General features: G+C 38.8%; 1 protein-coding gene across 3 annotated transcripts in view; it reads right to left on the bottom strand.

Annotated features, from left to right (window-relative positions):
- Positions 1-14,860, bottom strand: part of vav3 (vav guanine nucleotide exchange factor 3) — a 103,214-nt gene that overhangs the window by 71,748 nt on the left and 16,606 nt on the right. For all 3 annotated transcript variants that reach the window (XM_028004944.1, XM_028004945.1, XM_028004946.1), the window contains exon 2: positions 11,515-11,631. In XM_028004944.1, coding sequence (XP_027860745.1) covers positions 11,515-11,631 — 117 coding nt within the window. The remainder of the gene's footprint in view (positions 1-11,514; positions 11,632-14,860) is intronic.

Genomic DNA, 14,860 nt, shown 5'->3' with positions numbered 1-14,860 from the left:
CTGGCCTGCTGCTAGACGGCACACATGCATCACTAATACTGAAAAATCTCCGAGTGCTCTGCAGGTGTGTTGGCACCTCAATCAGGACCCTCAAACCATCCTTCCTCTGTCGGCATTCAAAGTCGACATCATTATGCCAGGTATCTGGTCCAAGCCAGATACCAATGCTACATTTTTGCTGAATTAATTATTATTACTAGCCTTTGGGAGGGAAAAAAAGGCTAACACTGAAATTCGACCTGTAATGCGACAAACAGGGGACGAGGCATAATATTTATTTTTAAATTAGCAAACACCTGGTGGAAGTACGCGTCTGCTGATGCCGAATTTCAACATCATGCGATCTACTTCTCAGGGCAACGCTGGTAAAAACGTTTTGTAAGGGTTAATATTTGTGACGATTTCCTGGAGGCGGAGTTTCAGAGAGAGCAGGAGTTCTTAAAGAGACAGGGGCGTTAAATTACAAAATCAAATTTCTTTTAAGTCATATTTGACATACACAGCATTTTTAGAACAACTGAAGTTAACATAGTTACTTCATTGTGCTATAAAATGGAAAATACATAATGCTGCCCCTTCAATATGTACGAATATGTACCTTATAAACCGACGTTGTACAATAGCAGAAGCTAGCGTCTAGGTGCAGCTCCTATGATTTGCAAATGCCAGCCATAACTTTGAGGCTATAGGGATTTCAGCTTCCCAAGCTGCATTTTCTTTCAAATATTTTATATTTTATAGTGCAATAAAAAAAAATCTCCAAAAGGATTTTTCAGGAATAACTTGGAGTGACTCGCCGAAAAATCTGCAAATAGAATACTGAATCGTAATGAGGCGGGAGTCCACTGCATTTCAATTAATTCCAGTTATCTGTCTTGAGACAGGGAAAAGTTTTTTAGCCATTTTATAGCCAACTAGACAACAGGTCTGGAAGGGGAAACTTCATTACAGACACCCAAAAACAAAAAACACCAGTCATACTGGAGCATTTGCTTAAAAATACCTTAAACCATGAGATTTTATATAAAAATTTTGGCCAGATTGAGAACTTCTGAAAACCTTGATAACAATCAGTGGCCCATTTGTGATTTGGTTGGTATGAAAAAGTTCCCACCTTTCTGTAGATGTGGTGTGTATTTTTTAATCGTTGATACTTTGTCTTTTAGTTTTTTTATACTTGCTGCAATATCAATTGCCCAAAACGGGATACGAATAAAATGAATGTGAATCTATTTGTGTGTTTATTTTCTAACTTTTTGAGAGACTGCCTTTCAGCTGGTATGAAGCAAAGCTGGAACAAAAAAATAATAATAACAACTTCCCTTATTATGATTTCCCAGGCAACACAGGCGGCTTTTTTTATTTTTTATTTTTGGGGTTGGGGGGTGGTCTTAAACTTTGACACGTTTACGCAATATGCTTCAACTTCCCGGTCCCCGTGACCAGTAACAGGAACAGAGAGGACGGCTTGGAAGTTCAATTGTTTTGGCCTTACATGCCCACAAAATGTCTACACGGAACATAGATTTTATACACGAGGCCACAAAGCCTCGTGTATAAAATGTTTAAGATCCACTGGGAATAAAGTGGACATGAATGCACCTTTTATTCTCCCGTTACACATTAAATAATATTAGAATTTTCAGACAGAGAACAGCCGGTGTGATGTTGATGTGACTGTTTCCTGTTCCTGTTTCCTGCTGCTGAATCTGGAGATGAGTCAGTTCCCACGAGACTCCCCTCTACACACACTAGCAACAGAAAACAGCACAAACACATGGAAAAACCTCTTATATCCATGATTTTGAAAAAGACCTGAATGTTGCATTTTGAATGTTGCAAAATATGCTGTCAGAAGAGGGTTGTTTTTTTTTTTACCTTTGTGTGAGAACTTTATGTGGGAAAATGGAGGTTATCTTTGTTTTTTCCAATTCCTACATGACTCCCTACACACCGCTGCCTTTACACCAGTTAAGATCAGTTCATGCATTTATTTGAATGTTTATGTGTTCAGTTGGTACTGAACTACCAAAAACCAGGTCGTTAACCTGGTTTTTGATATAGTTCTTCCACAGGTTTTGAAAAAGAAAAATGCATTTCAGTACTGACTTTAGCAATGGCTGTTTGCAAACCAGTACAAGTCAACTGGTTCATTTTCTTAAGGAATAGAGAAAAAAAAAACATGGCTTTGGAACTGATGCTTTGTTCAACAGAACGCAAAATTTATAGATTAATAGATACATGTTTTAAAGTTATGTTTCTGTGTGTTAAACTTGTATGAAGAGAAAAAATAAATAAGTAAGTGCTTTTTTCTGTATTTAGCAGACAATCATCAACAATCATTTTTGAAAAATAAAAAATTAAAAAAATCAGTTTGCGTTTATTGTAGAACATTAAAAAGTGGGCCGTATTTGGATTGACTGGGGAATTGGCCAAGCCCTGGATGTAGACAGATTACGCAATTTAGGAATAAAAACACTTTAAAAGGGTCAATTTTGTTTTTTAATACATTTTTTAAATAGGATTGTACCATTATTTAAAAAAAAAAACGTTAAATCACTTTTGAGTTGTTTTAGTTTTTAAGTCAAAATGAGCTAAATTGCTAATGATAGCTACCTTTAATCTACTATATAGAAAACGCTTGGAACAGAAATAATCTGAATCTATTTCTTCCCTATTCTGAAATGACCTGAGTGATAAAACCATTTCCGTGACCAGCAACCTCAGAGCCAGGAGGCCCCGGTGCCCCCCCGAGTGATTGTCGGCAAGCTGTGATTGTGCATGGTCAGTGCATTAATGCTAGTGTGTTTGCCTTCACACATGGGCAAACCTAAGTGCGTTTCCAGTGGGAGCAGCTGACACGTAGCCCCTGGAAGCCCATGAATTATCCACAGAGGTTTCAGCACAGCGGCTTTGCAGCGAGTCCTGGCAAACAGTTTTGAGCCGAATTCAAAGCAAATTGGAGCCGAGGTTAAGTGAAGCGTCACAGACGAGTCAGACAAAGACACAAAATAAAGAGTTTCAAATGTATGACTATTGCTGTGCTCTTCTAGAAGGTAAAAAAAAATAATCTGACAACGAGCAGGCTGTTGAGACTCCGTATTAGAAACATCTGAAATAACATCACAAATCAAAGTTGTTCTACAACAACAAAGACGCAGTATAGATTTAAAGCCGAGATGTTCACAAGCCATTTTTCACAAGTTCTAGTCCGTCTATATTCTCTCATTAAATCACCCAGTGGGCCCAATACACAGAATTGATGTTGGATAAAAATCCATATCCTGAAGCATAATTTAACACATGCACATTGAACAACTTTACTTATCAGAACAACCATTTCAACATGTTGAACAAATTAACAGTTGTGGATTAATTTAAAAATGAACAAGGTACAATGTTTACTGACCTAAAATATAAACAGCTGTTGCTGATCAAAGTTCAACTGTAAAATGAATCAAACAGGAAATGCTTATATTTTGAAGGATCGTCAGAGTCTCCTTAGTTGAGGATAACTCCTGTTAGTAACGATGCATACATTGTCGACATATTTTGTATATAGTGCAATGTAAAAAAAATTGAGAATATGTTAGATTCTTAATTTAAGTCACAGGATTTGCACAAGATGTCAAAGCTAAATCATTTTTTTTGTTATATTTTATTTTATTAGTTATTAGATACTCGGTTTTGTTTAAGAAACATACCGGTCGTCCTTATTACGACGCTACAAAAAGGATTGAAATATTGTAATGATTTGTTATTAGCGACACAGTCCACAAATATTCTTGGCAAACAAATCAAACACACCCTTTAACATAAGAATATATGACTCTCTGGGTCAAAGCTCCAGTGTGCTGTTTACTCAATGGCAGCACTAATTAAAAAAAAAAAAGAGAGACTCACTGCTGTTAACTCTTTCTACTAGAAAACACTGTCAAAAGCCATCACAGGGTCCCGATACATGTTGAGGATGTTACCGCTAACATCTGTCATTTGAATAGGCTATAGCAACTCTGAGTTTTGTGACTTGACTCGTAAATCTAACGCTTTAGTCCACATGAGTCAAACTCAAGGCCTGGGGGCCAAATGTGGCCCGCCGTAGCTTTTTATGTGGCCCCCTACACTCCAAATTGCATCAATAAGTCCCTCCAGTTTTTTACAATTCTTCAAAATTCACACAAAATCAACAACTCCACACAATTCTTCCGATTTTACTGCATTTTTTTTCCTCAAAATTGGTCAAAAACATTGGTTTTAATTGACTGCTGCCTCAGCCTTGCTTGATGTCAAGTTATAGACCAATACGGCGATTAATAAAATGTCACATTTAGCCTCATACATTAGCACGAAAAAACACAAAAAAATTCCGTACAAGTATTTCTAAATTAGCACCACAACATCTGTGATTTTGATTGCAAAAAAAGAAAAACAATCACAAAATCCTTGAGGGACTGGTTAGTGTGAAAAAATGTTAGATATTATTTAATTTTAAGGAACACTTATTGAATGCTGAAACAAATAGCTGTTTATTAGTATTTTAACAGCTTAATGGGTTTTATCAATAAATTCTGGCAGAACCGGCCCTTTAAGAACATTCAGATTTTTGATATGACCCACAATGAAAATGAGTTTGACACCCCTACTTCACTCATATGTGCGACTTCAGTCAATTCAGTCTCTACAATAGTACATTTTCATTTGTTCTCCCACATACTGTCTTTTCATTCATTTGTCCTTAATTGGAAAACGCACTTTATTTTGCATGTATTTCTGCAACTAAAACCTACGGTAATTGAAAGTAGGAAATCCATCACCAACATCAGATGTTGTGTTTGGATAAAAAGCCATAAGTTCCAAAAAGTAACGCTTTATAAAACTCATTCTAAGTAAGACAGCTGTAGGCGGGTTACGGCTCCATAGGTCTGGCAATTTAATTGTAGGTTTAAGAGACAAGACACCTTCAAAATTAAATGGTGAAGCCTCCCGCACCAACCTGTAAAGGTTCTTCTGCTAATCTACTCCGCTGCTGTAATGATGACCTACTTCTGTAAATAAAAGGCCAAGATCAGTCAATATGAACACGTAATTCTGAATTCAGCTTTCTAAAAGGTTCCTTCAATGTCCAGAGTGCAAGACTGTTCCTGCAGTTCAGCTCTACGGTGTGACGATAAACTCAGAGTATCCATTAGCAAATAGAAGACACATGATATCTAACCAAACAGATCTGCTGCAGAGAGCACAGCTGAAGGACAATGGAAAGAGACTCGGGGTGGGGGGAGTAACAGGGTGGATACGCAGGAGGTGAATCAGCCTTTGGTGGGTTTCCACTTAAATTTATCACAGTCGACTGAGGAAGAAGGCACCATCAATAACCTCTCTCACTTCTGCTTTCCTTTAAACACCATTTTCACCCCTCGCTTTGAAAAGGAAAGAAAAGAAAAATCATCTTAACATTTGACGCTGCGCATATCTTGCTCTATCTAAATAAACTCCCACTTAACTACCCACGTGTGTTGATACAGATACGAATAAGTGAGTCTACTGCCCCCTGCCAAAACAGCATGCCGCGCTCAATTCTTATCAGGAGACTGTTTACATTCTTCAAACATACGAGTCGAGAGGTTAAAGGAAGCTGCGGCGTTGTCTGGAACTACTCCTGTATCACCAATAAGGCAATAAAGATAATAAGATAATAACTGTCAATGTATGTCTAATTTATTTCATAAATAAACAGGCGACAGCATTATTTTGTCAAAAGATGGTTGCAGGAATCAAAGCACTCCTTAAGCTCAAGTTGTTGGCTTCACCTTTACATCTGACAATGATGAGTCATTTTCCTTAAGAACAGGAAAACTGTCCGTCATATGACAGTGAGGATGGACAGCTCATGTCAGCACTTTGGTTCTATTTTAAAACAAGCTGGGCTTTGCAGGAAAAAGGGAATGGAGACACTTAGTTACTCACTGTCAGAAAATGTGACTGCAGTGGATTTTTCACTGGGTGTCACAACACATGGACGGACTTTACATTTCTGTTCCACAATTCAAGCTCATACACCAAGACACGATGAAGAAATGTTTACATTTTGCAATTTTAACGCCACCATGATAATATTTAACTGTATTTAAAAACACATTTGCCCAATGTCAATGTATTTTTGAGCCAAATTTCTTTTAAAGAATCTGAAAGTCAATATAGCGGTTTTAAAGCTGGTCAAAATCTAAGGTGGTCAATACATTTTAGTGTTTTTAAAGAGCATTGAATACACTTCCTATTAGTGTTTTCATAAATAGCATAAGAATTATGCATTTTGTACAGCGGCAATAGAAGGCTATGACCTAGCGGCTAGCAGTTAGCTAGTCAGAGCAGGCTACAAACTAGTAGCTAGCAGTTGACTAGTCAGAACAAGCTACGAACTAGCGGCAAGCAGTTCGATAGTCAGAGCACAATGCATTTTAAAAAAGTAAAAAGTATTTTAAAAATGATGGAGGCTTCAACGTTGTTGCTTTTGTTAACAACATGTTTGCAATAAACAATGTGATGTTCTCCAATCATGTTTTGATTTTTCTTGCTTATTGTTTTGTAAGCTGAAAGTTTTTCCAAGAATTCTTTAGCTTGAAAAGGCTAAAGAAAAGCCAGAACTGATCATGATTGATCCTTAGCAAGCAGCCGCAGACAGTGTCATTTTGTAACTGAAAGAGTAGGATGTGACGCAAGCAAAAAGGCTTAAAGTACAAAACGGGAGAGAGGAACACTTTCCAGCACCATCCTCGTAACAGCGACGGTGTAGATGAGGAAACTTGGAGAGCAGATCACTTTTAATATGGGAAGTATCTGAAGTGCTTCCGGAACCAAATACTTTCAAAGACTTAAGAAATGCATGATAATAATACCTTAATGTGGCTTTTCATTGGCTCAAAATAGTCTGCGCCACATGTATGATGTTCTCCCACACATCCTCTTTCTGCCAGGTGTGGATTAGCGTGGGTCTAAATCTGCATGGCCTCTGAAAGCCAATTCTCTCTTCTCCCTAAAGAACCCAGAACCCCTCAAAACAGATGTCCAAACCAGATGTTTTTGCACTGAGGCAACAGTTCAGACCTGCTCAGTCTGTTTTGATGTTCTCCAAATGCAGAGTATTGCACCCACAGCTTCTCTCAGAAACACTCCAAGGCTGCTACATTTCCCTAGGGTTGACTTTTTTTGAGCCTAATTAATAATCACGCTTTTTTTATTTATTTCTGTTGCTCCGTTCTAACAACTAAATTGAAGAAGTCATAACTCTAAGATTAAACAGTCACAGTCACCACTGAAGCCAACAGAGCAGTTGTTTCCTCACATCGCATTTCCTTAAACAGACTCTATCAAGACCATAAAACAAACACTAAAACAAACAGGGGCTGCTTATGTTTTATTCAAGAGCAGTCCGGCAGCTATTTTTAAAACAAAAAGCCGAGGAAAAGGCGCTGAATAGCAGTAGGAGTGACGGTGAATGGCAGCTTTGCCCATTCCCCTCCTCTCCTCTCTCCATTAGCCTGTGCAGAACCAGCCGAGCGAGCGTTGCCAACAAGCAGGCACTATGATTTCGGTATGTTTCATTCACTTTGGGCAACGTGTTGACTTCAAATCATCAAAGTGCTCAGCAGCCGCCGAGTGAAATTGCCGTTCAGTACAAAACTCAAAATTGATCGTTCAGAGTATAATGGCTCAGAGACGCTGAAAACCACGTCGTTGAAAAAGAAATCACTCTCACATGATTTATTAAGAAGTGACATACAATTGTGTGGTGTGCATTTGTATTTATCCACCCTGAGTCAATAGCTTGTAGAGCTAAATGTCACCACAGACTGAACGTATTTTAGGTTTTTAGCAGGCACTTCAAGGAACTGAAATGCTCAAGTATCTCCAAAGATTTTCAACTGTATTTAGGTCAGAATTTTGAGTTGTACACTTAATATTCTCCGTGTCATTTTATGTGGACGGCCATGTCTCGATGATGCTCTGCGAGATGTTATGAAAGCATTTATTTCACGTTTCACAGCTATGTGCTAGCTTTCCTCAGCCTGCCACGTTAACAATTCAGAAAAACACAATTGAGTTGGTAGCTGTTCCGTGACAAACTGTGAAAAGTGAAGTACTTTATGACAATTGTATCGGTTTTAAGTAGAACTGAACAGAATAGGTGGAGGAGAAAACCTCATCTCCCCATGCTGAGTGCCTAGCTTGATAGCGTACTCAAAAGACTCAAGCTAAAGAAAAGGTTTCAAAATAAACTTACTTACTCATTAAATGCAGCTTTTATTTATTGAGCTAAATAAACACTGTATTTCCACAGAACCTTTCTGAAGGTAGTTTCACTCACTAAAAACCTCAATCTATTGTTTTTCAGGCGAGGCTAAGCTAGCAGGCTTTAATTTTTCTGTTCAAATTAACTACTGAAAAACATGAGACGAGCTGATACCTTCTCGAAAACAAAGCACCAGACTTGGGCAGGAATGTCAATGGAAAAACATAGAAAGACTAAAACATTGCAAAGAGCAAAAAACTGTAAAGCAATGAAAAGCAACTTTCTGTTTGTTCTTTTCCCCAAGAGCAAGGATAAAGATCCGCATTTGCATATTCTCACTCAGCAACACGGCAAACGCAGAAAGAAACTTGCCAGAGGTCCAGAAATGTTTTAATTATAAATGACTGAATTAAGAAAAAAGACGCCTTTAATTCTTTCAGTTGCCTATTCAGCCGTGTGCGTCAATGGAGATAAAAAAAAAGTGCTGCTGTCTGTGTCTAGAGCCTTTCTCATTTCACATCTTTATTCCTTCCAGAATTGTATTTTTTTTAACCATCTACTCATTTTACATTATTAACGAGTGATAAAAAAATTAATAATTAATTAATTACACCAACCAAAGGTTTAGTGTTAGACATTGGCTAATTTGTCATCTTACATTTTTAGCTAACGTGTGAGTCTTCCACGCCGACAAAACCTGGTTCTGCTCAGCATGTTCCAACCGAAAAGCTGAAAAGTTGAAAAGCAGACACAGTTTCACAATGTTGGCCAACGAGTGCTGTTGCCGACAACGAAAAGGTGCAGCTCTTTCACAGGCCTGCTTTACACAAGCTGCTGTCTTTCATAAACCGTTCGCTGGAACAGTGTTGCCACCTGACTTGCACATTTGCCCTAAAAAAGGGGAAGTTCAGTGACACAAGAGTAACTAACGCATACGCAAGTCATGCAGCCGCTTTAGCTAAATTTGTTTCTTTTAACAGGAGAAATAAATTGTTATAGGCAAAATCACTTTGCTCAGGTGGCACTTGCTTAACTTATTCAATATAGGCTGCATATGAAGTAGCAAGCCTAGTCCTTTGATTCGCAAGTCAAACATGGATGCTGGTTAGTGGGGATAAACATGAGGAAGGAAAGGGGGATTTTTGTGACACATGAAGTCCTGTCACGTCTTTGAGTGTGAATTTTTATAAGTGCAGGGAACATAGAGCGAGATAAAGTAAATTTTTTATAAGGTCTTTGCTCTGATATTTGAGTTACATCAATTCTCTAGCAGTGCAGCTAAATCTTTGCCTTTCTGTGCTTCACAAATAGATTGAAGGTTTCATAAATATCAATTCTCTCTTCAGTACAGAATTGGCAGGTTCGGTTTAGGCCACTAAACATAGTTTAGATTTTGAACAAGAGGCACACAACTGTAGTCTATTAGCAGTGCGTTCCTGACAATGAGCTCCGAACTAAATGTTGGTGGCTAAAGGTAAGCTAATGGTTAGCCAGTCACGATATTGCAATGTTTTTGTTTATTTCTACTGAAACCAGTACCCAAAATGCTTCCACGTGAACATATAAGGAGCTTATTGAAAGCTTTTGTAGCTGAATGTCGTCTGTCAGGCTGACGGCTTCTTTATTTGTCACGTTCAACATCCAAACAGACAAGAACTACTTCCTGTCTTCCTTCAAACTATAGTCTCAAACACAGACACAAGAAATCTGTGTTTGATGAAAAATAACACTACAAAACGAACCCAAAGTTCTTTAGTCCTTCTGAATGCCATCCTATTTAACATGTACATAGATATTTAAAGCCGTAGAAAGCTGTTGTGTCCGACCATCCGCATCGGACAAGCCTGTAGCATGGTATCGTCAGCTAAAGGCTGCTATTTCTAATTAAACCTCAGGGGAACTTCTTGTGACCAGCATCAGGGCTGTCGGAGAGCCACAGACACTTTCTCAGCCCTGCAAATCAAGGATAAGAGCCTTTTACAAGTAATGAACCAGAGGCCCCACTTTTTAAACCCTTGTAAAGCCAGCAGGCTGGGGCATTTTCACTTTAATGAGAGGAAGCGATTGAACTGCTGGGTCACGCTGTTGCTTTTTCAGTTTTCGGATTAGAGCTCAGGTGTGGGAAGAACGCTGCAACACGGCCTCGGCCAGTGTCTACCGGTAGAAGTAGGAAACACTGAGTGCCACAATTGAATAGCTATGATATTGTATCGTACTGGTGTTTGCTAAACAAGCACATAAGGTGGTGCTGGGCGATGTGGCTTAAAAATAAAATCAGACTCTTTTTTTTCATATGAGACACCATTTCCGACTTTAATTGACTTTCTCTCTCCCTTCCTTTTCTAAAAAAGAAATTACAAATGACAGAAAATATTGAGAAAGTGACTTTTGTTTCAGTCATCCCTTCATGGGGTTGTACGATGGAGTTTTAGGGACAGATTGCAAGAATTTCTCTTTGATAATGACGATATTGTCACAACATAAGCAGAATAAAAATGAAATTTTACCAGTAGTATGTCTTAGAATTACAAGAAAAAGTTGAGGAGAAAAAGCTTGAATAATATTTTTTTGTTATTTTTCATGTTGGTGTTTTCATAAAATTATTCCTTAGTTCTCCAAATATTACGACTTTATTCTGCTAGACTTTTTTGTATTATTTTGACTTTATTTTCTTTTTGCTATGACTGTACTCCTGTAGCATCATGACTTTATTTTTGTTTTCTAAAACAAGAAACTTAGCCTGACCCTTATATTTATTTCATTGTAATGTCAAGTTGACCTGAATTGAAAGCTCAGATAAATAGAAGCTGTTAAAAACTCTTGTCAAACAAGATGGTGGGATCTGGGCTTGCTGACATCACTCTGAACTATGAAAACCTCAGGAGTGCATTGGTGGAAAAACAAAGTCCAGATTTTCCAAAAATCAAAATTTTGATTAACTGATCAAATTAATTTATCGCCCAGACCTAATAGACGGCATGTTTTTACACATCAACACTTTCACTGTAAATTCAAATCTGAAATTACACGGTGAAAAGAGAGCTCTTTTACCTATTAGTAACGCTAAAGCTGCTTTTCTGCTTCCACACACACATAGAGGCTCGCTTGTCTTATGCAGCGCATCTTTGGGGACAGCTGGCGTGCACGGCGGGGAAGGAGGCCGCCTTCATTTACCAAAAACCGAGCCAAAATGTCACCGTATGACTGCCGGCAAGTGCCTCTCTTACCTTGCCAAAGTTCCTGACATCAAAAAGGTCAAAGGCGTCGAACAGTTCGCTCTTCTTCATTCCGAATGAGTCGCTGCACGCCAACAGGAACGTCCGGATATTCTTCAGGCACAGGAACTGCATTTGGAGGACGAAAAAAAAAAAAAGAAACAAAAAACGATTAATCGCTGTGTGGCTCCCAATCAACAAAGGAGCTGCGTGGCATTAATAAATGATCTAGACCATTATTATTCTATTATATCTCACTTTCTTCTCTAAAGGGTGTTCACATGTGGTGGAGCTGCTCTGCTAGTTTTGCCTGTGAGCTTCAGTGTGACTGTCTAATTAGACAATGTAAAAAGACGGTGCCTCTGAAAGCTCTTGGGTTAGTGTTTATAGCCAACATGAGAGCATTTTGTTTTATTAGAATAATAAAACAAAACGTCATATGAAGGCACTGGAGTGGTGTGGTACTATAAGAAAAGTCTAAATGCATTCAAATGATTGACGCATAACCCCAATTTCAAGTTTTAAAGCATAAAACAATGGATCCAAATGAGCTTGATCTGTGTCTGTCATTAGAAATATTTCTACTGGCTTTAAAAAAGAAGTGTGAAGTTTACAACTGTGTAATGGACCAATTGTTTAGCAGCTGACAGTTTTTAGACTGACTTGCTGATCTGTCGTTCAAACAGTTTAATGCAAATGAAGTAATAAGGTGAATTTTTAGATTAGCTTTGGTGTTTGGCTTGTTCTGACTATGTGCAGTTTCAAAGGCACTGCTAAAAATAACACAAAAAATTACAGTAGCATCTTTATCACAATAAGTATCTCCCCGCCGCTGTATAGGCCACTGTATAGGCGGTCAATGTGAAATGCCAAAAACGTTAGGTTCTCGAAATTCTCCTCAGTAAAAAAGCTTGTGAAAAAAATCTGTTCTTGCAAATACTAGAAATACAAACACGTCTGACACTGATTGCAAAAGGTGAAAATGAGATAAGTCTGTAAAAGAAATCCAATATTTCCTCTTTTCAATCAGATCGGAGGCCTTGCAAGGATATTAGTGTTTAGTTTCATTATAACGTAGTCAGATATTTGAGAGGAGGAGACTGTGAATGTTTTATAATCAAACACAAAAGGACAGAATCAACTGAGCTGATTCGTTTACAAAGCTTTTATTGCTTTGAGCTAAAAGCAATAAAAACAATACTGTACTTACACGTGCTAAGCTGTTAACACCTAAATAATATCTACCTCCAACATAAAGAGGGTAACTCAGCGAAGATGCTTCCCGGTGCTGCTTCGCAACCTAAAAATTTGACTCTAAATGCGGCCGAGAGCTGGCCACGTTAAACCAGAAGCATCAGCACTAAAGCCAAGCACACACACAAGGGCCTAAACCCACGCTCTCTGAGCTAATTCACATTCTTTAGAGCTGCAGCCAGGGTTAACAGGAATGTAGCAACAGTGTGCAGTTGGCCAACACGCCGCGTGTCTGCGACTTCCCGTAAAATAAAAGGCCAGAAGTGCGCCTCTGCTGATGGACTGGTCTGAGGGGAGTCGTGTTTTTTTGTTCCACTTCGCTGCCTCTGCTGGATCGCCTTTGACGGATGACTTCATCTTTGGGTGTAACCAACCAACAATGTGTTTGTGGCGTTTTCCCCTCTGCTTGACGTCTCTGCGTTTGCTGCAGCCGTTTAGACTGTGCCCTAATAAAACAGAGTATTGTGGGGAGCAAAGAGAGAGGATGTCGCTGTAAAGCCTTACAGCTTATCAGCTGCGGTTCGATGGCTATGGCTCTGTGGGGAGCAGTTCATTTTCCTGGCTCTCCACTGTACCTAGAACACATCTGAATAATAGGAAGGACTTACAATTTTGGCCACATCGTGCTGTTTTAATGCAGATATTAGTTCCATTTAATATCTTATTAAAAGTGGAAGCAGTTCGGCTCCAAATTAGGTGCTTCAAAATGTGATTAGGGACTACTTTCAGAGTCCGAGGGGTTTTTAGGGACTCGTAGTAGAGGAATTATCCCCCCACCTCCTAAGCAGCTCCATTTTTTTCTGTTACTGCGCCATCACAACAATCTTTAGAGATCTAAGCCCGTATCGACTTTTTTTGGACATCATTTCTCTCACTGGGAACTCTCCAATTAGCTTCCTTCTGATGACAGTTCCTCGGGATTGTTCGTTAGCAAGAAAAAAGGAGAGAAAAAAAAAAGGTCTTCCAGGAAATTGGCAATTTCCTGTTTCTCAAGCGAGAGCTCACGCTGAGGTGTCCATATTTAGAGAACTGATTAGGTTTGACTGTTTAGCAGGAAAATAAGTCAGCAAGTGTCAAATCAGGAAGCAGCCACGCCTATTTTATTATACACTGGAGCAGAATTTTTTTTTTTTTTTACTTTGGGGGTGGAGTGGTTAACGTTTTCATGATAAATGTAAAATACTTCCCAAAAACAATTGAATTGCACTTTAGCAGACAGATAGGAACCGCCCCCCCCCCAGCCCCACCCCTTGAGACACCAGATAAGCGTGAATAAGCAAACAAAAAGTCAAGCGGATATTATTGAATGTTTACACTTGTAAACATCACTTGCTTTTATCAGACAAGCGCATCTTGTCTGCCCGGAGCCTCCGGAGTGTCCCAAAGGACGCCGGTGTATTATCTGAGGGAAGCAGCTTCTCGGAGCGCAACAAATATGAAAGACAGCGTGTCATCTGCACCGAGCCAAAGACTGAAGAATGGGGTTGGAGGGGGGGGGGATCACATTAAAAAGGGATGTTGCAGCACGAGGCAAACCTCTAACTGTTTCACATGCAGCTTGTCTTTGACGTGAGGGACTCTCTGGGGCTCACCAGCTGAACGGCCGAGTGGGTAGTGTGGACGTGCGAAGGCACTATTGGCACGAACCAAATCTGCCGGAAGTAGAATCTAATGTTGAAGAGATTTTTTGATTTTACTTTTCTTTCCTTTTCTTGGATAAACCTAAAAATTCTGATGGAAGCTGGAACATTCATATACACAGCTGAAACCTGAATTTTATACAGAGTAAAAAGACACATGGGCTTTTATTTTCTCACCATCTAAAGTTAAATCAGACCAGGCATCTCCTGTTTTATGTAAGTGAAGATGACCAAACTTATTTCGTCTTGCAAAATGCCACAATAATCAGAGAGAGAATATGTCAGACATTGTTTATCCTTTTCCAAGATCTGAAGTCTTGCAGATCATTTTCTATGAAACTGGTTGACAGCGGGCACTTTTGCAAAAACAAAAGAACAATAAATAACAGTAATAGACATTATTCCAAAAGAAAATAATAATAATAATAATAATAATAATATGGTGGGGGTGAGATTTAAGATTA

The sequence above is a fragment of the Xiphophorus couchianus genome, chromosome 21 (genome assembly GCF_001444195.1).
Source record: "Xiphophorus couchianus chromosome 21, X_couchianus-1.0, whole genome shotgun sequence".
In the NCBI taxonomy this organism is placed as follows: domain Eukaryota; kingdom Metazoa; phylum Chordata; class Actinopteri; order Cyprinodontiformes; family Poeciliidae; genus Xiphophorus; species Xiphophorus couchianus.
The sequence above is the reverse complement of the archived record's forward strand: the minus strand, read 5'-3'. Positions and strand labels throughout refer to the sequence as shown.